The sequence below is a fragment of the Stenella coeruleoalba genome, assembly GCF_951394435.1.
Source record: "Stenella coeruleoalba genome assembly, chromosome: 13".
NCBI lineage: Eukaryota > Metazoa > Chordata > Mammalia > Artiodactyla > Delphinidae > Stenella > Stenella coeruleoalba.
Window position 1 is genome coordinate 37388519 of NC_137159.1, and position 26727 is coordinate 37415245.

The 26727-nt window shown below is 47.0% G+C and overlaps 2 protein-coding genes across 10 annotated transcripts in view; both read right to left on the bottom strand.

Annotated features, from left to right (window-relative positions):
- Positions 1 to 9316: 9316 nt before the first annotated feature.
- On the bottom strand, positions 9317 to 12712 carry OTX1 (orthodenticle homeobox 1; the record flags this gene model as incomplete). Its single annotated transcript, XM_079940849.1, has 3 exons — positions 12558 to 12712; positions 11422 to 11573; positions 9317 to 10135 (listed from the first exon to the last, which is right to left on the bottom strand). Exons 1-3 carry the CDS (start codon positions 12652 to 12654, stop codon positions 9317 to 9319), a joined length of 1068 nt encoding a protein of 355 aa, XP_079796975.1. The 5' UTR covers positions 12655 to 12712.
- Positions 12713 to 19045: 6333 nt separating this feature from the next.
- The window catches only part of EHBP1 (EH domain binding protein 1), a 559191-nt gene continuing 551509 nt past the window's right edge, over positions 19046 to 26727 (bottom strand). For all 9 annotated transcript variants that reach the window (XM_079941625.1, XM_079941630.1, XM_079941629.1 and 6 more), the window contains 2 exons: positions 20402 to 20516; positions 19046 to 20184 (listed from right to left, as the gene is read on the bottom strand). In XM_079941625.1, coding sequence (XP_079797751.1) covers positions 20094 to 20184; positions 20402 to 20516 — 206 coding nt within the window. In that variant the 3' untranslated portion in view covers positions 19046 to 20093. The remainder of the gene's footprint in view (positions 20185 to 20401; positions 20517 to 26727) is intronic.

Here is a 26727-nt window from a genome sequence, read left to right on the forward strand (position 1 = left end):
AACTTCATATAAAATTCAAAATAAATACATATTGTTTATGAATGCATGTACAGGTGGTTAAGTTAAAAGAGAAATGCAGGAACTTCCCTGGTGGCACAACCATTGAGAGTCCGCCTGCCAATGAAGAGGACATGGGTTCGTTCCCTGGGCCGGGAAGATCCCACATGCCGCAAAGCAACTAGGCCTGTGCACCACAATTGAGCCTGCACTCTAGAGTCCGTGAGCCACAACTACTGAGCCTGAGTGCTGCAACTATTGAAGCCCGTATGCCTAGAGTCCGTGCTCCGCAACAAGAGAAGCCACCACAATGAGAAGCCCGCGCACCACAATGAAGAGTTGCCCCTGCTCACCTCAACTAGAGAAAGCCCACACACAGCAACGAAGACCCAACTCAGACAAAAATAAATAAATAAAAAATAATAAATATATATATATAAAAGAGAAATGCAAGAAAACCACTACGATAAATGATAGGATAGTGATTACCTCTGGGGAGACAGAAGTGCTTGTAATGGGCAAGAGATACTCAGGGATTTCTGTGGTCCCAATAATGCTCCACTCCTTGACCTCAATGTGGTGATTTCATAATTAGTTGATAACCAATTGATAAAACATACATATACATTTTGTGGACTTTAAAATATATTTTATAGCTTAAAATTTTAATGAACTAAATTTTGAAATGGTCTTAAATCTAACAAAAGATGTAAAAGTAAGAAGTAACCAAAAGATCTTGATTCTAAGGATGATTAAAAGAGATTAAGAAAACATGCTGTCAAAAAAAAAAAAAAGAAAACATGCTATCTAATCCATTTAAGCCGAATACCACAAAGAAAAAGGACAACTCTATTTCTGAGATAAACTGCATTTAAATCTGTTTCAAGTCTGATGACTGGATTTCATTCTTTCATTCACTTAACAAATCTTTGAGACCTACCATGTGTCTTCCATTGTGCCAAGCACTTCAAGTAAAGGAAAACTTAGTCCTATCTCTTAGACTTCTCTTACTCTAGGACCCCCACTGACCTCTAACCCCTCTTGAAATAACAGATTTAGTGGAATACAACCTCGGGGAGGGGGGTGGATCTCAATTCCAAAATGTACAAATGAAAAGGCATGCAGGGGGACTTCCCTCGCTGTCCAGTGGTTAAGACTTCACCTTCCAATGCAGGGGATGCAGGTTCGATCCCTGGTCGTGGAGCTAAGATCCCACGTGCCTCACGGCCAAAACACCAAAACATAAAACAGAAGGAATATTGTAACAAAGTCAATAAAGACTTTAAAAATGGTCTACATCAAAAAAAAAATCTTGGGCTTCCCTGGTGGCGCAGTGGTTGAGAGTCCGCCTGCCGATGCAGGGGACACGGGTTCGTGCCCCGGTCCGGGAAGATCCCACATGCCACGGAGCGGCTGGGCCCGTGAGCCATGGCCGCTGAGCCTGCGCGTCCGGAGCCTGTGCTCCGCAACGGGAGAGGCCACAACAGTGAGAGGCCCGCGTATCGCAAAAAAAAAAAAAAAAACTTAAAAAAAAAAAAAAGACATGCAGGAATTATCAGGTGCTGATCTGAAAACACGATTAGTTCATGCCTCACCCGAAGAAATACAGGGAGAAAAGAGATGCTAGTTTTTTCCTTCTCCAAACATTAATAAAAATGAACAGACAACCTTTGTTTTTTTACATCAGGTAAGAGGAAAATTGAAGAGGTCAGTAGCAGGAATAGACTCATGAGATGAACGGTTTTTAAAACCTGAGGAAATAAAGATACAATTTAAACAAGACTTCTGCTTTTCCTTTTCAATAAAGGAAATCAGTATCTATAAAGTTATGTGATCCGTATTACCCAACTTGTTAACCCATTTTTTAATTTTCAGAGTTAGCTCTGAAAAATAAAATTTACCCTAGAAAGACAAGGATTTGCTCAGTGAGATTTTAAAAATTAAGCTACAAACTTCAAAACTTGAAGAGAAGTTCTGAAGTTAGCATAATTAGAAAAAAGATTCCAAACATCTGTTAACAAATAAATTAAGCCTAATTTACAAGTCATTAACCGAATCTCAACTCCATATCTGGTTTACACAACTTTCCCTGTACTAGACCTCCTATAACATAGCAAAGCAATATTCTGAGAAGCAAAAAAGGCTCAGCCAAGAATAGAAAACACTACTCATAAACATGAAAAAGACAGGAATTTTAAGATTACTTAGAAATTAAAAATTAGTAAGGAATTAAAATTAATAAGAAATTAAAAGGTGATATAGACCTGGTATGACTAGTCTTCTCATTTAACACTCTGTTAATCTTTCTGAACACTCATTAAATGATATTGAAGTGATGCCCAGGAACATAAATGGAATAATGTCCTAGGAAACAATTTTCAGTTACCAAAACTCGAATTTATGCCCAGAAACATAAATGTAGTAATGTCCTAGGAAATAATTTTCAGTTTACCAAAACTCGAATTTTGAACTCAGATAAAGATGTTTGTTGATGTCAATCTGGTAATCTGATTCATAATATGGTGTCTTTTTTTAAAATTAATGTTTGTTAACATTTTAGGTAGCTCTTATAGCCAAATGAACATGGAATCTGAAGACCGAGTTCTGCCAAACTCTGCCACTTACCAGCTATGTGATTTTGAGTAAATAACCAAACCACCCTGAGCGTCACACCAACAAACCTCACAAGACTTGAGAACAGATAAAGTGATTTATATGAACAATATTGTATGAGCCCCAAAGATGGGAAGCTCAATTTCCTCAATACAGTGCAAAAACTACTTTCCACAAATTAATATTTTTACTCACCTTTTATTATGGGAAAATTTAAATACACAAAAGTAGAGTGTAATGAAGTTGTATGTATTCTCACTCAGCTTCAACAATTAAAAACTCATAATAATTTTGTTTCATCTATACTCCACCCATTCCCTCTCTTCCTCTAGTATTTGAAGCAAGACCCAGACATCATATCATTAACTTCCTAAGAGCTAAAAGTCAATGGCCTCTTTTCAGTGTATGTACAGGTATACGAAGTCCAACAGAGAGGTATGAGCTAGAAATATGAATTTGTGGATCACCAGTGATGAAATCAAGAGCTGAAGCCACAGCTTTGGATGAGGTCAAATATCCATGCTTGGGAAACAAGAAGATAGATTCTTGTGGTGCTCCTTTGTCAAAAAATATAAGTAGATATAAGCACAGTTTTTCTACCAAAAAAGAAACCCTATGGATTTTTAAAAGGCCAATAGAACTTTCATATCCTATGGTTTTAACTGTTTTTCTGCCTTAAAAAGTGTCCCTATAGATATTAATAGCCACTACTCTAAAGGATTTACCAAAATCCCTGGGACAATAATAGACATAATTGATGTAACACCAAATTTAAACACTGATATTATGACCTATCTCAAATCTACTTTTCAAAGTATTTGTTGAGAACTTGTTGCTCCGGTTATATTTTCCTTTCTCTTTAAATTGTAGAAACCTGTTTTATACTTTCTTTTGTATGTATATTTCACAATAAAGTTTTTAAACTAAACTTTAAAAAGAAAATATGATTCCTGCATTTAAATAGCTATGACAGATGATGGTATATCTTATAAGCATTTAGAGCTTTGAACAGACATAATATTTGTGTACTAAAAATATTTTATAAGCTCTTTAGACACCAAGTTGTTGAATCAAAGACCATTTATTCCTACATTTTAATTAACTTTACCCCAAATGTCAAAATTAGTTATGATTTATTTATATTCTACTTCAATCCTGAAAAAATTGTGACTCAAGTTCCTTAAATCCTAATTTTACAATCCACTTTACAAGAATTTCTAAATTTCCTAAAATAGTTTTTATAAGATGTTCAATAAAGATTAACCTTTGAAAAACAAAGTACTTATGACACTTGGAATGGAATGGAACTGTGTGTCTTTTATTTCATTAGTCACCAAGTAAATTATTCAAAGCGGGTAGGAGAGGTACAATTTTTAGAAACACAATAGATTTTCAATGTTTAAATTTTGATAGGTCGGCATTTAATTGAGCCTAAGTACTATTTGATTAGAAAGTACTCCAAAATATTTTTAAGCATATCCCTATCTTTGAAGTAATAGTCCTAGAAATAAGAATGTATAGTTTCAAAATTAGGAGATGGATTTTAGTTGTGAGCACACCATACATTTCTTTGCTTTATTTTTTTCCCTAAGAAAAAACTGGATATATTTAAAAGCAGTTTCAACTTTGACTATTTTATGTAACTGCCATTTCACCTAAATAACTGAAGGTTTTTTGGAAATATTTTTGATTTTTAAAAACTTCTGGAAGACTTCACCTAAAGTGTTCTAAGTAAAATCCAACTCATTTTAAAAGCATGATTAAAGAATCACTAGGTCAAAATGTTCCCCTCTCCCACCAAAAAAATCCAATTCTTTTTTCAGATATCAATAAATATCAACAAGATGATTAAGAAGCATAACTGCTTTATCAGGCTCCATCAATTAAACACAGCCCCTCCCCCCCAAAAAAACCCTCTTCTTCAAATAAGTATATTCCAGACACTCACACATTTAATTAAACAGATTCTTTCTTAAAGATAATGGAGACGTTTTCTCCTTGTCAAATAAGCAATGCATTGTTATTACTTAGTATTGTTTTTTAGTTGGTGGTTTTTCCTATAAGTATTGTTGAATATAAATATTCCTTAGTTAAAATTAATGAGCTAATGAGCTTTTTTCATTCTCATTTTAGACAATGGGGGAAGGGAGAGACAGTATGGAAAATATAGAATAACTCTTTGAGAACTTGTTAGGTTTTCAATTAAGGAATTTTATAAAGATATCTTGATGCTGTTCTTAAATTAATTCTGCAACAGAAGCCAAGTGGTGTTTTTTTTTTTTTTTTGGTCTTGAATAGTAATGATACAGATTTTCTTTACCAATAATGTATATATTAACTACATTTAATATATCAGATACATTTTATTTCTGTATCTCTAAAGAAAACTTTAGTGCCTGTCATTGCCTAATGACATCAATAACATTCATTTATTCTGCCAAAGTCATGAATTTATCATTTTCACAACTGAAAGAAAATTCACAATTTATCTGTGAAACTATTTTGAACAAAATATATGAAAAAACTGGTAATTTTCTTTTGACACAAAAATTGAAACCTCTCGGTTTTCTGGTCTCTGAATCCGGCATGAATTTGCTGACACTCGGTGCCTTTTTACCTGTTTTTCCTCTCACGTTTAATACCCCATAGAATTTTTAAATTTAAGAATATTTTTCCAAAAAAAAAAAACATTTACAACGTTGAGAAATGTTTCCATATGCCCTCAGTAGCTACTAACCATAAAATACTGAAAAGCTCTACAACAAACGACGTTACTTCACTGAATCTTTTCAGAGCTTCAGCAAATTAATGCGGTGCTCCTGAGATGGTTTTAAGAATTTTAAAAAATTATTTAAAAAACACAAACACGACCTATCCTTTAGCCCTAAAGAACCTCACATAAGTTCACTGTAAGGTAGGCTTTTTTGCCCCCAGAGTCTGAGCAGAGAACACAAACCATGAGTAGAAAACATGAAGATTTCGTTGAGCACTAAAAGGAACAAAACTGTTGACGTCTTAACGTTGCTAAGTGTTCTGAAGTTGCTTAATCTCCTTAAATTGCTTCAATTCTAGTTGCTTCCATTGTGTCTCTAACACCAAAACCCAAACAAACCTCTTCCCTCAGAAGAATGGCGAGCTGAGGGCGGTTCTCAGAGAACCTGCCTGTAACAGGTGGCCCGGAAGGACCTGCCGCGCTCCCGCCGCCGCCGCCTGCACTCGGCGCCGCTTGGGCGCCCCCACCCAGTCCGGCCACTTCCGGCCGCCCCCGCCACGGCCACGCACCTTCCCCGCTCCCCCGAGCTCCCGCGTCCCGGCAGCCTGAGTTGTCCCAGGGCCTTCTCGCTCCCGGTTTCCACTCAGCGCCGCGGGGCCTCAGCACAGGCTGGGAGGCCCTGGAAGAAGCACGTGCCTCTTCTCGAGGCCTAGTCCCCCGGGCGGGAACTCCTGCCGGGCCTCCGTGCGCCCGGCCGCTGGTCCCCGTCTGTCTGAGTACGTGGGCACCGAAGCTTCTGGAAGCCGCCGAGGGGCCAGGCCACGGGGATGCGTCTCACCTAAGTGCCCGCAGCCTCGGCCCAAAGTGTGAGGTTCTGGAACAACCCCGACAGAGTTGGGCCAAATAACAAATGCGACGTAATTGAGCCCCAGGGGGTTGAGTACCTTGCTCCGGAGGGCACACGGTTGTCCGAGCGGGTGCAGAGCCGAATCTCGTGGTTTCATTCCACCGCGTAGCCAAGAGAACCGCTGGGCCGCACAGAACCCGCTTCAGGGAGCTGTGGCGGGAGGCTGCCCAGAACCTCGAGCGGCCTTGGCGGCGGCTGCGTGAACCAGGGCGGCCCTGGGGAAGGCCAGGCAGGGTCGGCTGAGGAGGGCGCCCGGTAGGCCCTGAAGCCCCGGTGCCCAGGCTTGTGCCGCGCGAGCTGGAAGCCTCTTTGCGCCGGCCGGGACTCCCTGGCACGTGTGGGCCCCGCATTCCAGGGGCCCCGGCGCACACCGAACCGGCGCGCTGGGTCGCCCTCCACCGGTAGCGCCGCAGGGCCAGGCTGGGAGGGGCAGTGGCTGCGCCCTCCTCGGGCCTTTAAGTAGTCGGGGATATTGGGCTTGTTGGGTGGGAAGGCGTGGGCCTACGGAGTCCGAGACGGGCCTACGGGGTCCGAGACGGGCCTACGGAGTCCGAGACGGGCCTACTGAGTCCGGAGGGAAAACGCGGCCGAGAGGGCTTCCCTCCAGTCGGGGCTTGCAGCACTGAGACCTAGCTCGGCGCGGGACCCTGGAGGAGGGGGTCATTCTCCAAACCCGGCCTCACGTTGTGTTCTCAAGTCTTACACGGAATGAAAAGAATAGGGTGTGTCGGTCACTTCGCAGGAAACTTTTCGTTGTTTCCTTATTTCCTTCCCGCCCATGGACAAGTTGAGCAGCTTCTGGACCTTACACCCAGGAGGTTTCAGACCAGAGTATGGACTCTAGGTCTTCTGGAGGATCATCTCACCCCATCCCCACCCCTACCCCTGTCTTCCTCAGGGGAAGGTGGAACCGTCCTTCCGAACCCCCTTGTGTGAGCCAGGAGTCGTCTTCCCCTGCCAAAGTGAAACGCGTCCCTATCGACTTTTCTAGATTTTGTGTTTGCGTTTTAAAGAAACTTAGCAATACGAACAAAGATATTTTGGCTACTTCTGGCAGGGTCTGAGGGTTTAAAGGGACATCTTAGCACGTGGAAGGGATGACTCGGATTCCCCCGGCCTCCGTGAAGCCACCGGGGACAGCTCAGCAGAAAGGAAGGTCGTCTGCTGCCAACATGCAAGACACGGATCGGTTTTTTGTCGTTTTGTTTTCTTTTCCTTTTTGGCTCAGCTCTGAGAGCATTACAGACCTATCCTTTCCCGCCTCCCGACCCTCTTCCCCTCCCCCTCTTCTTTCTGGTGCAGGCAATTAGGGTGAAGAAATCAGTGCCAGGCTCCTGCCTCTGAAGAGAAAGGAATTGCTTCGGGAATTGAGTCCTGACACCTGTCTCTGTCCTGGATGGCGAGAGGGGATACGGGGTCAAAACGCCTGGGGGAAGAGGCCGGGCTGACCGGGAGGGGGGACCCTCCCTAGGAGAGCATTTTTTTGGCCTCCAGCTTCACACAGGTTATTAACACGCGGGTTATTAACACGGGGGGGTTCCTCTTTTTAGTCCCCTCCACCCACCCAAGACCAGGACCTGGGCTGGAAGCAGAAGAGCAACACTGACAAGCCGTTCATTAATTTGCATTTATTTTCGGGAAATAATGTAGATAAAGGGGGCGGAAGGGGACTGCCTTACATTTCAACAAGTAATTTGCGATCTTCACATCGGACAAATCAAATTTACAAATTACTTTCCCACCTACTGGACGAAAAGGCCAAAGCCAAAACTGATATACAGGCGTGGGTCCTCCGCAGATTTCGGAGAATGAAGGTGCACTAAAAACTCACTAGACAAAACAGGGTTGTTTAAAGAGAGAGAAGCCGACAGAGGAATTGGAACCGGGGTTTGGGGCCTGGGTTTGTTTGTTTTTCCATAATGCTGTATTTTTATTTTTATTTTTTGTTTTCTTTTGGTTTTGATCTCTTAACTGGAACTGCGACCCTGTGCTTAGACCTGGTGAAGGGCTCAGTCCTGCGCCCCGGCCCAGACTAGCCCCCTCCCCTGTACCCTGACTTGGCTCTTGCCTTCACACTACCAGACCCTCCCGATCCTCCGCGCGCAGCTTCCTGAAACCAAACGATTCTCTTTAATAAATACACAGAGGGAGAAGGTGTGAGAGGGCAGGGAAGCTTTGCAACAACTGAAAAAGTAAAAGCGCCATCGTTTGAGGAAGAGAGGAAAGGGGACAGAGGGAAAATATTTTTTGCTTTTGTTATATATATATGTGTATATATATATGCTGTATATATCTTAAAGTTCTATTTCTTGGACTCTAAGACGAGATATGCTCAGTTCAACCAACAGCAACTAAAAAGTTTAAGTGGTCCCTGGAACGGACCTGACTATATACAGCATTCCCGCCGAAGCGGAAGACTGAGCCAGTTCTACGCAGGGCGGGGCTGTGCGCGAGAGGCTATGGGTGCGCTCCTCCCTCCGGGCCTCGTCCCAGCGCATCCGGCTGGGGAGGAGGAAACGCCGGGAAGCTCTGGTCTGCAGGCGGGGAGCGGGGCTTAGGGCAGCTGAAGGGGCGGCAGTCTGCACGCGAGAAACGCTTAGTGGTTGTTTTGATTTGGAGTAGAGTATGGGTGCACTCCAACAGGCAGACACATGCCAGTTAGTGACTCCAGTGTCCAGAAAGAATAAATTAAAGTGTAGGGCTCAAACAGCAAGTCAGAGCGAAGAGCCTCCGAAGGCTGCAAGCGCATAATAACTGTCCAGAAAGACTAGAAGATGGTGACTTAGGAGTTCGTTAGGGGTTGAGGAGGGGAGCACACAGCTCTCCCATATAGAACTTGTGGGCCAAGCCGAAGCACCGGTCCCCTCTTCCAAGGGGTGGGCAGGGTTTGCACATCCCCCAAGCAAGTGGCACAAAGATGAGGGCGGCAGTGCAGCAATGGGCATCTTTTGGGAGCATGAAATTTCAGGTCTGGAAAAGCCGAGGCAAAGGCGGGCAGTGCAGCAGCAGCAGCAGCAACAACTGGACGGGGACCACGGAGGGCGCAGGTAGTTGCGTTTCTTCTTCTCTTCCTCCCACTCCTGGGCTCACAAGACCTGAAACCTCCATGAGGCTTGGTCCTTATAGTCCAGACAGTCAGGCGAGTTGAAGTTGAGTTTCCAAGCGGAGGAAGCGGCGGCGGCGCCAGGCTCCTTGTAATCCAAGCAGTCGGCAGAGTTGAAGGCGAGCCCCGAGCCGCCGTAGCCCTGGTGATGGTGGTGGTGATGGTGGTGGTGGTGGCCTGAGGACTGGCTCAACGGGTGGTGCGCGTGGGGATGGTGGTGATGGTGGCTAGCCATGGAGGAGGGTGCCATAGGGCTGAGCTGGTGCGGGTGGTGGTGCGAGTGCATGGGCGCTAGATATGAGCTGCAGTCCACGCCGCCAAAGTAGGAAGAGGAGGGCGCGGGGTAGCCCTGGCCATAGCTGCCGCCCTGGCCGTAGGACATGGGATAGGAGGCTGCGGCAGAGGCGGCGCCTGCGGCTACCGAGCGCTGCATACACGATGCGTTGCTAGGCGCGGCCAAAGGCTCGGGCACCGACACGGAAGCGGGCGCTGAGCCGGGCGAGATGGAAGCCGGACTCCAGATGGACGAGGCAGCCGGCGTACTCAACGACGACGGGACTGCCACCGCCGGGTTCCCGCCCAGGCCTGCAGCCGCTGCAGCCGCCGGGTTGGCCGAAGCGCTCGATGCGGAGCTGGAGGACGAGGCGGAACTGGACACAGCAGGCGGCGTGAACTGGCCGCTGCTTTCGGAGCCCGAGCTCTCCCGCACCGGGGAGGACTTCTTCTTGGCTGGGCGGCTCTTGGTCCCGCTCCCGCTCTGCTGCTGCTGGCGGCATTTGGCACGGCGATTCTTGAACCAGACCTGCAGCGGGCCGGGTGGGGGAGAGTGTGTCAGGGGGAGAGTAGAACTTGCCACTCCCCCGCCCCTTGGACCAACACCCGGCCTAGGATCCGCATCCCTCTCCTATCGACGCCTCCTCCCCTCCCTATCTCCGACCCGGCCAGACCTTGCATTCCCTGCTCCTCCACCCTCCCCCATCCTTCTGCTCAAAGACCCTCCTCTGGCAAAGTAGGGATGTGCACTCCCCCCCACCCCCGGCGCAACTCTGCCGGAGGGCGGAACATTTGTGTCTGTCCAGCCAGAAGTTCAGCCATCTCTAAACTGATGCTGTTGGCTGCTTCCCAACAGACCTATGTATGTTTGGAGGCCCTGTCTTCTATGAATAGAGCTCAGTAAACTGCGGAGAGGCACAGAGCAGGCCGCGGAGTGGGGGACAGTCCCCGAGTTTGGGGCCGGAGCCCCTCCGCCCCTGCAGGTCAGGTGCTGGGCAGGGCGAGAATTTGGATGGGAGCAGGAGCAAGGCCAGGAGGCTGAACAGAGGCAGTACTCGGGGGACTAGGGAAGGAAGCCTGGGCAGAATTTCGTTGGACTTCTTGGCTCCAAGTGGGGAACCAAATAGGACAGTCATAAAGTTCTCAGTCCTCCTGGAAGGCCCCGGTACAAGACATGGCATTCCTGTTCTCTCGAGCCTCTGGGGGGAAAAAGGCAAGATAAAAGGCCTTTGAGGAGAGTTCTGAGTTATAATCCGAACAGTATTTTCGGGTCCCTTTCAGCGCAAAAACAGAAACAGCAAAGCTGGTAGCCAGGTTTTGCATTCGGCATCCTCTCCGGGCAAAGGAAATGTCTAATCAAACTGGCGCCACCCGTGGGGCGCACTCCCAGACAGGGCACCAGGCTCTGGCCAAGCCCCACTCTTCTATTTCCAGGATCCCCGGGATACAAGGCAAGGGCGGAGGAAGAATTCAGGACCCGGAAGGAAACTGCCAAGTCCTGGGGCGGCCAAAGAGGCAGGGGCAAGTGTCGGGCTCTCAGGGCACGTTACCTTCGGGAGCCTCGCTTGTCCTCCGGCAATCCTAAAAAGCACTTTGGATAGCAAAGGCGCCCCGGGGCCAATGGCGGAATCCAGGGCTCTAAGCTAGCTCCTCTAACTTTGGCCCCTCTGCCAGGCCCGGCCCAGCGCTAGGGGGAGTCTGAGAGGGGCTACCCAGCCTGTAAGCCCGCCCCGACACCAGACCCCCATTCCCAGGCCCTCTCCAACCAGCCCCAGCACCCCACCCCCGACCCTGAAGTCCCGCGAGCGCGCGCACCTGGACTCTGGACTCTGGCAGGTTGATCTTCAGCGCCACCTCCTCGCGCATGAAGATGTCAGGGTAGCGAGTCTTGGCGAAGAGTGCCTCGAGCACGTCCAGCTGAGAGCGCGTAAAGGTGGTGCGCTCCCGTCGCTGCTTCCGCGGGGTGGCTGAGGGGAAACGCGGGGGCGCGTCGGGTCAGTGGTGGCCACGCGGACTCGCGCTAGAGGACGCGGACCGGCCCCAGGCAGGCTCTGAACCAGGCCGTTGCAAAAGAAAGCCGAGCTCCGAGCAAAAACAACTCCCCAGAGAGGCCGAGCCTGACAGCCACAGGTGGGAGAAACTGCATGTGTGAGCGACTGGGAGCCAGTGTCTCCGGTACTCCAGGACTGCCCCCTTCCCTGCCTCTCAGAGGTTAAGAAAGGAAGAGAAGTTATACAATCTTTCTTCCTTCACTGCCCCCCTCCCAACACTCTCCCTGGCTGGAAGGTGGGGAAGGGGTGTGCAGAAACACGTCCTGGAAAACACTTTCCGAGGGAAAAAATGGGGGTGAAGAAGTGGAACCTAGAAAAGACAGCCAGGATTCTGCTCAAGTTGTCCACATCAACAGTGCAAAAGTTGGTGCAGGCCACCCGTCTAGAGGACAGTTTAATTAGGGAGGGAGAATCCCCCCTCCTCAGCTCAGCCAGTCGCTTTGCATAAGGCAAGCTCGGCCTTTCCTCTCAGAGCCTAGCAAGTGTCCATATTCCTCATTCAATGTTGGGGGGAAAGGCATAGATCCTTCCTCTCTCCCTCTCTCTCTCTCTCTCTCTCTCTCTCTCTCACACACACACACACACACACACGCACGCACACACACCACCCATGAGAAATCGAATCCGTGGGTAAATGCGCCCTGTGCTGGCAGTGGGAGCACAACGGGAGACAAGGTGCCCGTGTGGCCAGGCAAGGAGGGCTCACGTCTCACATTTTCGCCGCCCCGGCCATCCTCACCGACCCGCGATTCTGCCCTGCGAGCCTGCAGCGTGTCCTGCACCGTAAGCAGACTAGGCAACCGGTTCCCTGGGCCGATCCACGACAAAGTTTGTGCTTAAACCCGGGAGGCTGGGGATCCCCAAGATTTGCAGGGGCCGGGGGCGGGGGCCGGTGCTCACCCGGATAGCCCACGGAGGGGTGTAGGAGGTCCATAGCCGGCCCGGCTAGGCCCAGCCCGTTCATGCCGTATGGGGGTTGTTTGAGGTAAGACATCATGCTAACAGCTGGGTGGAGGCGCCCCGAAGGATCCAGGGGGCCGGGGCCGGGCGCAGTGCGGGGCTCCCACTGCGCAGTCCTTCAAGCTCTGTTGCGTCTGGGGGCCCGGCCTATGGAGACACGAGACACACGGAAACCGTCACTCCCAGCCATCACGGCTTCCTGGTCTTGTCCGAGGCAAGGAGTCACAGGATGGGGAGGGGACGCCGGTTATGGAACTGTACAGGGCGGTCAACTCGGCTCTATAAGGCCTTAGCCCAAAGACCACAGCTTCTTTGAAAAGTAAAATAGTTGGATCATGATCTCCTCTTTTCGGGCTTGGAATGGGCCAGACACTCATAGGGCGACACTAGGAGTGAGGAGAGGTTAAAATCAGGGCCAAGCTTGGGAGGTCAGAGCCTGAACCGCAGAGTCGGCTAAGACTAGGCAAAATTCTGGTCGGGTGGGAACGGGCCTCACATCGCACAAGAAAACATTTGCTCGGCCCCCAGGCGGCAGGAGATCCAGAGCATGAGGCGTTGTTTCAAACGTCTTTGAAAGTGGGACGCACAGGTAGACTCCGGAGAGCCCAGGTGAGGCACTGCGGAGGGCTAGCGGCACCTGAGCCTCTCCAGGACGCATTGCCCACTTGGGAGAGTGCGACCTGCCAAAGTCTCCTCGGCTGGGTCCCGGCCCTAGAGCCTACAGCCGCCCTTCCAGTTGACTTCTCTGTGCCCAGCCGCTGAAAGACTGCTTACCCGGAATCCCACCCACACCTCGACCACAGTTTCAAGGCCAGGTCCCGCAGAGGCGACCAGAAAGGGTCACTGTACAGGTGGCGGTTCTAAGACGCCGCCCGAGGTCACCGGCGCCTCGCCACAGCCGCAGGCCGTTTTTCGTCAACGCAAGCCGGTCCTGGCTGCGGACGATGGGGTCCCGGCCGGGGTTAAAAGGTGACCTGCCCAGCGCCCCAAGTGTCTGGCGGATTTGGGAGGCCTGAGTGCAGCAGGTCCGGTGCGCTCCCCGCCTATCCTACTAGCTGAACCCGCGGCCGCAGGACCCGATCGAGACTAGAGAACTAGGCCTCTGGGGCGTAGCTCGCTCTGACCCGGGCTGGAAGGTCGACGCCTGGCTTCCCCAGCTGCCCCCAAACTGAGGCGCTACAATCAGGGGTCAGGAAGTGGCGCTGGGGGTGTGGGACTGAGACCCCAGAGGACCTGTCGCTTTACCCCGCTTCAAGGAACTCAAAGCAGACCTGGGACCCGGGCTAGAGAGTTTAGGGAAAGAAAGAAGTTAGAGCTAAAGAAGCCTCCCGCTCCCGTCCCCATGGGACCTGGGCCGGGAGAACCTAGTTTGCAGGGAAGGCGACAGAAGGGAAAGAGCCTGGGCTCTGGGGCCGAAGGAGAATGGGAATCAGCCGCGGCGACTCATCTAGGCTGCTGCGTGAGTTTTCAGACTTTCTTCAAACTTAGCACTTCAGCTCGGTTACTTCGGAGGAGGCGGGGGAGGGGCGCGGGGCCGCAGCAGAGCTCCGGGGTCCTCAGCGCAGCAAGAGGGGAGCCAGGTCGCCTCCCAGCCCCGCCCACGTGCCGGGGACCTGGGAAGCGGGGACCCGTTTGAGGACGGGGAGGCAAGAACAACCGACGCATTCCCAGAGTCCCGGGCGGCTCCCGGCTTTCTCCTTACCTGCCCTCAGCTGCCGGGGCCGCTCACCATCTACCTCGCACCCTCACACGGACCTTCCGGGCAGCCAACCTGCAAAACAGAGCAGCACAGGAATTACCCGCCGGGTTGGGCGGTTGGTCTAGGACCCCCGGATTTCTTTCTTTCCCCAACTTCCCTCCTCCCTTTCTCTTTCTTTCCAGTGGCTTTGTGCGTGTCCCTCCAGGTTTCACTTTATTTCATACACACACTTTGTTTGCAAAGCCCTACACGCTCCCGAGACACTGCCTCGCCCAGGACCGCGCCGAGGGGCCGCAAGGAGGAGGGTGGGGGTGAGAGGGGCAGAGCTGGGAGGTGGCTCGAGGTTGCCGTGGCACTCCGTGCAGCGTGGAGGCGGTGGGGGCTGGGGAAGCCCCGCAGAGGCACTTCGGAAACTAAATAAATCAAGCGATTTACCTTGTCGGAGTGGCTTGTCTGGCCGGGTTGTTTAGGTGATTGGAAATGTAGCCTGATGAAGATTGATCACCTTTCTAATGCCCTCCCCGGGTATGTGAACGCGAGGTGAGTGCGTAACCGGGCTAGGCTGCCAATCCCTGGCCCCGCGCAGGCTGAGTGACAGGGAGCCGGGCAATGGCAGCACGAGCCGGGGGTTACCTCCGCGCGCCCCCGCCCTCCCCCGCCCCCTGCACCCCGCCCTCACCGCCCGCCCGCCCGCCCCGCCCCGGTCGCGCGCTAACTCCGGGGCTCGACTGGCGGCAAACGCGGCGCAGAGCGACGCGAGGAAGACGAGCGCAGCGCGGGAGCCCAGGCCGTGGAGGGGGACGCCGGTCCCGAGGCCGCCCCGGGGCTCCCCGCCCTTCTCTCGCCCTTTTGGCGCCCTGGAGGGAGTGGCAGAAGGAGGCGAGGTGCTGGAGAACCGGTTCTCGCTCTCCCGCGCGCCACCCAGCTCGGCGGCCCGGTGGGCGCGAGGACCTGGGAGCCGCGGGCTGGAGGGGAGCGGGCCCCCGTCCCCTCTCCCGGCGCCGCGGGCCCCAGTGTCTTCATCCACCGCGCCACCATCCGCAGAGGGACGCCGCGGGCGGCTCGTGCTGGCACAGGCTACTTTGCTGAGCGCGGGAGCAGCTCCCAGTGCGCAGATCCCGCCTCGGCGCCTCAGGACTCCCGCGCCTGCGAGCAGCACCCGCAGGGGAGGCATGGCCACTTACCTGCTCTTCGGCGTCTCCTGGTGTTCCCAGTCCCCACGAAAGGTGTTTGCAAATCCTAAACGCTTCTTTTGAAATGTTGGAGCGCAGAGTCCCCTCTCCCTTACACACACACTCTACTTCTGAATCGAAAGGTTTGGATAGGAAACTTTCTCTTTCACACTGTCTCCTTCCCGTTCTCCTTTTACAAGGGACAATTTGGTGGAAAACGTGGCCACAGACCCCTGCCCTCAATTTCTTTTCCACATGCCGCAGGAGCCTCCTTGAAGCGATCTCCCCGGATCGTTCGTACTGGCGAAGCCCATTTCCCAATCGAACAAACTTCTCAAACACGTCTACCTGGATGGACTTGTCAAAGCGCAAAAAGAAAAGTGTTTTCGCCCCAACACTGAGTAAGGCAATTCTTTTAAATGGCACCTCCTCCTGAATATTAGGCACTTTACTCCCTTTCGAGGAATTCCTACCGCTTCTTCCTAATCCCCCCTCCCCTCCACCTCAACAGGCGGAGTGAAAAGTTTGAACAGGAGTAAGTGTGAGGGCGAGTCAAGGAGCCACCGGGCGCTTCGCGGTGGGGAGCGCGGGCGCTGCGGGGCCGCAAGGTCGGGCACCGAGAGCGGACCAGGCGCGGGGCGAGGAGGTGGAGGAGAAGGAAGGGGGAGCCCGCTGAGTGAAAAGGGGCCGCGGCCGCCGCTCTTCAAAGTGCTTCCCCCTCCCCCAAGCGACACTTTCCTTTGGAGTCCGAATAAAATACGGTAACAGAATATGATGGAGGGCACACTGTTTCCTTAACTGCTTCTCAAAGAACCCGGGAGATCTTCTTAGGACCTTTAATAAGGCTTTGGTCGGTCCTTTTGTTGATCTCTCAAAATCAACTCCTTCTAATTGAAGTTGGAGCTGAAAGCGAGCTAATGTTCAAAGAAAGTGGCCGCCAGGCTAACGAAATTACATTTTTTTTTTGACGATGAGGGAACATCTAATCAAAGGGGCAAAAGAGGAGGGGTGGGAGTGGGGAAGTATGAAGGAGAAAAGGTTTTACAAGATCCTTCTCTGGTTCACAAAAGTCGGCGACACGGGCGCTTCTCTCCAGAACAAAGACACCGCGGCCCATTCACAAAAGGGAGAGAAAGAGAGAGAGAAAACAATAAAAGAACGGGAGAAAAGTAAAAACATGAACAAGAAAAAGACTTAACAGGAAAAGAAACTGCGCAGAGCGCAGCGCTGACCCGAGCGGGGACACACCTTTGGCTCGCGCAGGCCCCCGCAGGGAATAGTCCGCGAGGCCCAGGACTCCGAGTCCCCGAAATGTGCAGAGATTTAAGGAAAAAAACGAAATACACCCCCGCTTTCGGTTCCGGGGAAAGGCGCGGGCTGGAGCGCACTAGTGTGAGGGGGAAGAGTATGCCGGCGCCCTGGGGTGAGCTTCGGCGGCACTGCGTCCGTAGCCCGGCGCTACCCCGGCCGGGGCCTGTGCGCTGTGTGCCTGGGTTAGCCCTCCCAGGCCTGGGTGCGTGCCCTGTCCCAGTCCCGCAAACTCTCGCACTCCCGCCTCCTCCCGGCCCCGTTTGGCCTGCAGCTGCGGCGCTGGGCCGAGGTCCGGCGCGGCGAGGTGGGGCGGCAGTGCGCGCTGGAATGTGCTCAGGCGGTCCCCAGGGCCCGCCAAGCGGGAGCCGGGCGCTCTCGGTTCCAGATGCTGCCGCGGTCTCGGGGAAGTTGGGAGGTATCAAGTAGCACGATTTTTTCCCCCCTAATGAGAGTATTTATCTAATCCCAAATTGCAGGCGAATTTTTTTAATGCTCAACCCATAAAACCCCGGGATTAAGAGAAGAAAAAGAGAGAAGAGGGGAGAGGGAGGAGAGTGGAGACGGGGGAGACTGAGATGAAAGTTTCTTGTATGTGGCGTAAAGGACTGAGGCGGCCGTCGCTAGGCAAATATCCAGGTGGGAGACGCTGGGCCAGAAGCCTCGACCGTTCCAGCAACGGCCGCAGCTCGGGGAGGGGAAGAGGGGGCCTCGCCCGGGGAGGGCCTGTGGACTCAGCTCGAGGGCCCCGGGCCGGGGAGGGGGCGTGGGAGCTGGGCCCTGGCTTTAGCATCCAGGTGACCTCGAGGCCGGGCCAGACTCTGGAGGACACTTGGGACAGGGGGAGGGGTTTGGCTCCGGGGCCCTGGGATCCTGGCCAGGGGCGGAAGTTCTGCACTGGCCCGCGGGCTGTGCCCAAGCCAGCCCGCTGCCAACACTCCTCCTCCTCCTCCTCCTCCTCGGCGACCCCCGGGCCCACAGCTTCTTTTGCCGCCGCGCGGGCTTTCGGATTGCCGGCCTCTAGGCGTGCTGGGCTCGCGCCTGCGCCCGGGAGGCAGCCTCTGGGCACCACGCGACGAAATCGGGATGCGGCGCCCTCGCCGCGGGCCTGACCCCGATGGTCCCCGGGGGCCGCGCTCCGCCGCCGCTGCGGGGCGTGCGGGCGCCACAGAGCAGCCCAATGGAAACCCCGCGAGGCTCGGGACTGAGGCAGGAGGGGCAGGGAGACGGGCAACAAATCTGGGGCTAGCGAAGGATTGTCACTTGGCAGGTCGCGAGCGGCTTGGGGGAGCCGCCTCTCTGCGAGGCTCCGCGAGAGGGAAGGTTCCCCGAATCCGAATCCTGCGTAAATGGAGTGGGTGACGCCGGTCACCCAAGCCCCAGGCTGCTCCGGGCTGATGGTTTTCGTCTGCCGGTTTCCCGGGGGTTAGGGCCGGGTTCTGAGAGCTTCCCCCCAGGAAGCGGTAGCTCCCTCTGCTCTCCTGCTCTAATAAAGACGGCAAATACCCGATTTCATTTAGTTCTGATAACTTTTCAATAACTTCTTAAAATCCTTGTCGTGAAGAAATTCTACCGTAGGAAGGTTTTATCATTTTGAAAGACTGGCGGCTGCATAGTTTTCGAAAGGAATTTGTGTGTGTATTGGTATAAATATTTGTCTGTATATGTACATATATGTATACGTGTATATATGTATGTATGATCTAGGCTAACGTATAAATGCTAGTGGACTGTTTTCTCTGTCTCCAGACTTGTTGAACGAGCTTTCTTTGTTTCAAGACACCTCTGTAGAGGAGTGATGGAAACTACCATAAAATCGCCAGTTTTTTCTGTAGCTTAGAACTTCTGGTTGAAAGTTCCCTTTCCCTCATCTCATACACACACACCTGCACACACTTACCCTCCTCCTCCCCTCCAACAATAACCCTCTTCCTTTCACTTCGGCATCTACAGTCTTGCCGGTTATCAGAAGTCATAGTTCTTCCTCATATGAGTGCAAAATTATAACAATGGAAAATTACATTTTTTTCAGTGCTGTGGAATCACAAATCTCAAATCGTTAAGAGAGGACCCTCTAAAAGATGATAGTTTACACTGCTTAAGAAAATATGACTAATTGCTTTTCAATTCGCATTCGTGTGTCAGCAGGGCCCCTCTGGGGTGGTGTAAACTTATTCAGCTCCAAATACAGACCAGTATCCTGCCCTGCATTCAAGAGGACCATTTTTCCACATGAAAAGTCTTATGAATACAAAAACTTCTCAAGTTTTCATTGCAAAGAAGTAGCAGCAGTGTTTAAGGTAAGAAAGTTTCTGCTTTTATTGAAAATTTATATATGACTCAGTATTGTAATAAATAAACAGATAACCATTTTCACAAAAAAATGACAGTGCTATGCTAGAGAAGAAAATATTAATTGGAGGATTTACTCATAATGGCAAGACAGACTTTTATCAATACAGAATAAATATTAACACCATTCTTGAGCCAATTTTGAGACCCAACAAAATGTAGGAACCAAGCTAGATGTAATAAATAATTATCCAGAGAAAAAGATGGCGCATTCTCAAATGATAAGACTGTCTTTGTAAAGTGATGCATGTCAATTAGTCCCATCCTTACAGCTCACTTCAAATCACAGGACTTGTTTCAGGCTACGTTAAAGGGCCATCCTCCGAAGAAAGCAGAGGAGAAGTACCCTATTATCTTCATAGTGAAACGCAAAACAACTGCAGAAAATCCCACTGGTAAATAGAACACAGTTTAATAAGTAAATTGAAGATGATCTAACTATAAAATTTAGGTAACAGACTCAGTGTTACATATGGCAGGACTGGAAAAAAATCATTCATGACATTTTATCCTTATCCCTCCCTCTTAAGCCCCCTCCCACCCCTCATTATGCTATTAACAATAACAACAACAACAAAAATGTTTTAAAATTTTTCTCCATCAAAAAATGAGGGAAAATAATGAGGGAAGAGTTTTCTTTTCTTTCTTCTTTGAACAGTTTCTTGAACACTCCTAATACCAATCACTCACAAGATGTCTGTGCAATCTATTTTACATGATTTCAAGGAAATGATTAACTCACACACACACAATCCTTAAACAAAGCTATTTCGGAGTTCTGTACACTGTCTGGAAAAAAAGGAGGAAAAGAGGTGGTGGTAGTGGTAAAGAAGTACAATCCAGCCAAACAAAATGTTAAAAGTTTTAAATCAACAACGAGAATGACTTTTTCTGGTCTGGGGACCCAAGGCTAATAAAATGTTGGTCAAGATTCTGGTCTGGCTTCTATTGCAGAACACATTTCTCTTCTTTCTTGGCCATCTTGCCTTTGTTTTGCTCCAGAGTTCGCTCCAAATGCTCGTCTTCTTCTTCGGCCCTGGAAGTCAAACAGGAAACCAAATTATTTTTCTTCTTGGAGCGCAGAGCGGCACTCTCCTCTCGCCCCGCATTCCGAGCCCCAGAGGGAACGGGGTTCGCGGGGCCAGCGGGAGGCTGCCCCGGCCCACCCGGGACCTCTGGACTGAACTTTCCGAAAACTTCTCGGCCCCTCTGCAGGCGGCAGAGCCTCGACCCCGACCCCACCGCCCACTTACTGCTTCTCCTGCGCGTCCAGGTCCCTGACGAGCGCGTCGCGCTTGTCCACTAGGGCCACCAGCTCATCCAGCAGGAGCTGCTCGCGTCGCTTCTGGGCCTCGGTCTTCTGCCAGTCTGCAGGGGACGGGAGGCTCCTTACCCACCCGGTCTCCCACCCCACCCGGCCCTCCCCTTCCCGCCTTTTCCAGTTCCCTTTTATTTCTCTGCAAACCATATTACAGAGCCACTAGCTAGTGTTTCACGGAGAGTTTGGCCGTCGTGATGAGGATTTCGCCCCTAAAACCTACTTTCTAAGTATTTTCCGTAGATGGAGACGGCTACGGGCTGGGCTGGAACCTGCAAGAGACCAGGTGTGCGCCGGTGGCCAGCGGAGGTGCGCACCTGATGTCAGCCAAAGTGGGGGAGGGAGAGCTGGAGGCCCAGAAGAGGTCGGCCCGAGCGGTGAGGGGGGAATGTGGGTGAATGAGGAGGCGGGAAGCAGAGATGGGCGATAAAATCACCCTGAAAAGGCTAGAGAATCTGCCTGAGAACCTATCCTCCTCCCCCACCCCCATGCTCACCCCATACAGCCCATTCTTCGCTAATTTCCTCTTCGCTCTATTTTAGCAGTTGGATGTATCTCACACTGGGCGCCATATGCTTCACAATAACTTTAAAAGTAGTGAATCGGCTAATTAGCATTTTTCTTTGAAGTAAAAAATAAATTTGCTCTGCAACATTACACTGCAGCTCTCGATCGCATCACAGCCAGTTTTCTTTTGGAGAGGTTTGCTGCGTGGTTTCAAATCAAAGCACTTTTGCAAAGGAAAAATTACATACTTCTTTTTGAAACCCCGGTTGGAAAATCCGATGGGCAGTGCTCCTTCCATGGGAAGGGGCAGTTTTTTGACGGTTTTAGGCCCCAATAATATATTTCCTCATCATTGCTGGTCTGATAATTTCCTTAAGATGAGCAGCAGTTTCGTTTAATAAAAACAGGACCAAATCGAACATTTAAAGCACTTTTGAAACCAAAGCCAACTGCTCTCTGGCCAGACTGTAAGGGCTTGTAGCTGTCAATCAACCCCCAGTCTACCCCGCCTCCCTCATTAGGAAGGTAAACAATGAAAAGAAGAAGTAGATGATGAGGCAGATAGCCGAACAAATGAGGACCTAGAGGGAAACAGGACACCAGCTTAAAAAAAAAAAATACCCTGGCCACTGACTCATGTAGCCCCCTCCCCCAGCAAATGCACTTTCCAAAAAACAGAGAGGAGTGCAATCCTTTCTGGTTTCTCTCTTCTCTCTCCATTGCCCTGGGCAATCATGTTAAAACTCACATGGCTGGTGCTTATTCAGATAAACCCAACAATGCACACCGCTGGTTACCATGTGAATCTTCACAAACCACACAAGAATGTGCTGGTTCAAATCCCCCCGACCCCCTCCAAAGCAAAATTTATTCAAGACAGCAAACTGCTCAGCAGCTTTATGAAACCAAATGGAGCTAGAGGGAATTCTATCTTGTATTTACAAATTAAAAATTAGATGCATCATCATGCAATAAAGGTTAGAATAGCAGCAAAAAGCTAGAATAATTTATTCTATTTTATCACTATTCCTTTCATTACAAGCTCGAATACATACACACATATATATTAAACATGCCATATATTAATTACCCACATTCGATACAAAACATCACAAATAAGTACATTAAATAATTGGTCACATTACATTCTTATTTAAAAAGAAGTGAAGTATTCTATTGCATAGAGAGGAATAAAGAAACTATTGCTATGGAAAGTTTTTTTCTTAATGTAAGAATTTAAAAAATAATAATGAAACAGCAAAACTGGAGAAAAGCCATATCTATCACAATTTTATTCCTTGGATTTAAATGCAACTGAGGTCAGGAATGCTGGACAATTTTCTAATCTGGTTCTTGTTCTTAATCAGTTTCATTCTACACAGCAGATAAATTAATAGACTCTCCAGGTTGGAAAGATCTTAAAGGTCATCTAGTCTAATTTCAGGTAACTGTAGTTCTAGAAATATTAACTCAGAGAAAAACCTGCTAAATTTGTAAAAGATTTGTAACTAAATTTTATAATTATTAAGATTACCAATTTTGATGAATATGGATTTTTCCATTTCCAACCTCAAGAAATCATTCTGATTATAAGCTTAATTTATAATTCTTTACTTCCAAAACATTTTGATAAGAGCTTTACTACTGGGAAATAAAATTTCTCCACTGTAAACTTAAAAAATATAATTAAGTTGAAAATTACAAAATTTTTTTAAAGAAAAAATAAATTTTAATGACACATAATCTTCTTGAGTAAATTATTCCTTCCCTATATTTGACCAGTCACTTTTAAGGTTTTAATTAATAATTAGAAATATCAATATTTCTTTAACTTTTTTAAAAATAAGGTTTTAACAATATGGATAAGAGAGGAAACAATTTTATATTTTTAATCCATTAAGTATTGAATAATTTAAAAAATCTTAACCTTTTCCTAGCTCAATGCTGACATTTCACATAACTGTAACAAAAACATTTTTAAATTATGAATATTTAGGTAATTTTCATCATCTTACAAATTTAACTGACATTAGAATTTTAACTGTTTCAGCATAAATTTATAGGTTTTTTTATATTAAATGTGTCATCACTACATTAATATCTATCTACAAATAATTAGTCAAATTGTGGAGAAAATAGCTATGCGCAGTGAGTAGATTTTACACTAGCAAAACTACTTTTACTTTGGATTTGCTTTCTCACAGGAGTAAATTTATACACATTCACACACATATTTGAATGCTAATTTGGGAAATTAAGTAAACTATTTTGATGATTTAAAAAAATTTGATAACACCTTTAAAATTGATCAAGATTCACATTTGTATGTTCAAAGGTCTACATTTAAAAATTAAAAAATTCCTCTTTAAATAGCTTCACCTAGATGTAATGTCATGTTTTAAAAGCCTGAATGTAAGTTTATATGTTACTTGTTATACATTTTAAGAAAGGATTACTCACCTATAACAGCTAGCTAGATGCAATGACTTTGCCTTGGACAGACTACAATGTGGGTTTTGATTAATTTAAAGATTCCAGTGTACTTTTGCTACAAAAGCCATATCCTCTCACAACAAATAGGATTAAGTTTTGATGCTGCATTTGAGCCAAAGTGTTAAAATAAAGAGATTCTGTTTATGTCTATCTGCACTGAGCTGTTTTGTTAATCTAAAAAACTCTTTTTTTATATATAGGGCCAATTATTCATTCCCTGATTCAGTTTATTTGCTGAAGTTGATAATTACCTTGGAAAAAAGGCAAAAGAAATACCTATAAACACTTTAATAGAAAGGACCTAAAGTTCTTGTAGTAAACCTTCAACCTTGCCACTATAAATAAGCCTGGCACTTTGATGAAAATTAACACTAGTTTTGTAAAGAGCACATTGGGGGATTGCAGTCAAGTCTTATCTTTAGTTCCAGTCAACTAGCAATCCTGAAAGAGTTTGCATCATCATCAGAGCAGGCCATTTGATAGGATTCTACCGCTGTACCTAATCAATCTATGGAAGACTGTGGCTGTGCTGTGTAACAAAGCTAAAATAGATTTACAAATGGGGTTTTAGGGGATAAGCTCCTCCACAGGATTACATATTGATTTTAAATATAAAAAGCTTATCATATAAGCCATAACTACAAAAATAGTGAACCTATGCATAAATCCCTTTAGAAGAGCACCCACTTCAAACTCTAAGCCAGGAATAAATCAAGATGTACAAAATCCTAGAGAAGATCCATTTCTTGTGCAGAAAATGAACACACCACTTTCCAAAAGCCCACCCCAATGTGTGCAGAAATGAATTTATCTTTCCTGAGGGGGCATTAAATAATCTGGAACAGAAAAACTATAGGAAAAGTATCTGAAAGATGCTTGTTAGCTTAAGGGATCCTACAACTTAGCTCAGTAGAGTGAAACTCCTGCAATGAAAACACCTCAGGGAAAAAAAAAAGGCCAAAGTGATTATGGATTCTCAGAAGAATGGATATATTGAATGTTATTATTATTATTTTGCTCTCAAACCAAGCTGTTAATACTTCTTTCACTGGACTATGACTATTAATATTCTGTGCTTTTCTCCTAGTAAATGGTTTCAGTAGTAGATTATTCAAAAATATTTTAGTTTATTTATTATGAAAACCATCTTATGGCTACTAAGTAGAAGAGATGGGAAAGAAAAGAGGAAGGGACTTTAAAACAAAGGAAAGCAAAACAAAACCAATTAGTGTTGCCTGTTCATGTGTTTTTCTGTGGTGTTTTAACACTCTGAAAGACTACTGAATGTGTGTCCATTCTAAGGGCTGGCTCAGAGGATACTGTCTTCAAAGAACTGATGATCACGATGCTCAGTATCACTCTAGGACAGCTCAGGCCACATATTGCCCAGGCTAATGGGACAGGCCTCTCTCTGAGAAAGTGTCTTTATTTGTATTCAACAGGCTGCTTCTTTCCTCAAGTCTCTTTTGCCCCTCAACTAGCAACAGAAACTGGCTGAGAGATTTAAGGCACAATCACACATGGGACAATAGTATTAATTAAAAAATAAAACAGAACAAAACCACAAAAAATTAACAATTGTATTAAAGGTGTATGAAAAGAAAAACATTAATTTTTTTTCTCTTCTTCAAAAATATTACTTTCTACTGCTCTTCCATGTGTACAAGGGGAGCAGGCAGAAAAATGTTAGATTATTTAAGACTGTAGGTCTATTATATAGGGATAGGATGGCCAATGAAACTGGGATGTTTTATATGTATTATGGCCCTCCTTTAAAGATGGTACTATTTGGTAATAATACTGGTTTTGGGATAGAAGCAATATCTGCCTTAAAAGTCAACTGTATTGTATCAAGCTGTATCTTAGGGTTGATTTAACTTACTATACATGAGAAAGTAAATTTTTAAACATTGTAATACTCTGTATTGAGCATAATATATAATTAATCTATAAAGAATAAATTGTATAATGAGTTATACATACTATATACAAACACATTTTATATTATACACACACATATATATATATATATATATACCATATAAATAGTATTTGCTATACCTACTTTTCAAATGACTATTTAGCTTTCCAATCTCTTTTAAGACTATACCATGACTACAAAAATTATAGCAAGAGGAAAAATACCATTTAGTATATTTGTGCATTTTATTCAGTGGCAAGTTTCACAGAACTTCTTAAATAATTTTGACAAATTTTATAGTCATTATTAGTGATATAATTTGATAGCCACTTGAAGGAAATTAGCTATCTGAAAGCCTTTTAAATAAAGTAAATCTAATTTATAAATTAGGACATACAAATGTTGTTAGTCATATTTATCAAATATTAGGAATATAAAAGTAAGAATAAAACTTCTATAAATGTATAAGATACTATTTAGATAAACAGCATGTATTTTATTTACTAACAATTTTAATTAAAATATTTTAAAACATATGGTTTCATTTGAATTTCTCTTACAAACTTAAATTCCCAGTTTCTGAACTAATTAGAATTGACTTCTTATGGATCAGGTACCTTATCAGGTGAAGAAAGAAATTACAATGGACAGTCAATGCATGTGTTAAGAGGTCAATACAGAATAGGAAAATCAATTTGCATTGATTAGACAAAAGGTCCATTTTACAGAGCCCAAAGGATTAGCTTTTAAGTGGACATCTTTGAACTATAAGACATTTTCAACTAAGAGGTATAAGGCGAACAGCATTCTAAAATAGTAAGAATTTAAAAAAAATAAGCATATATAGTAAATGCCATAGTTAAGCTAGCTGATGTTTATTGATATTATGAACCATGCTTAGGATTACTATATATGTAATTCATTTAAAAGCTTTATATAAAGTGTGAAAGTGTTGCATTTATCTCATATGCCGGAATCTTTGCCTGATTATTCACTTAATAGGAGCTGGAATCTTAAGAACTATAGCAGACTGGACAGTTACATATTTGTGTTGACATCAATTAAATATTAAGGTAAAATTTAGAGTATGAATGTGAAAAATCAAAATGATAGATCTTTCTCAAACCTCTTTAACTTGCACATAGTAAAATGAAATCATTTAACTAGTTATATTTTCCATTTAATGGACATTTAAGCTTACAGACAAAAGATAAGACAATTTTATGTTTAATAGCAAGCATAACGATGATCTGAATTAGGGTCCTTAGGTTTTACATGACTATTGGTTTCTGACTCTAAGGCATTTATTTGCAATTCCTGTAGGTCCTTAGTCAGACCAC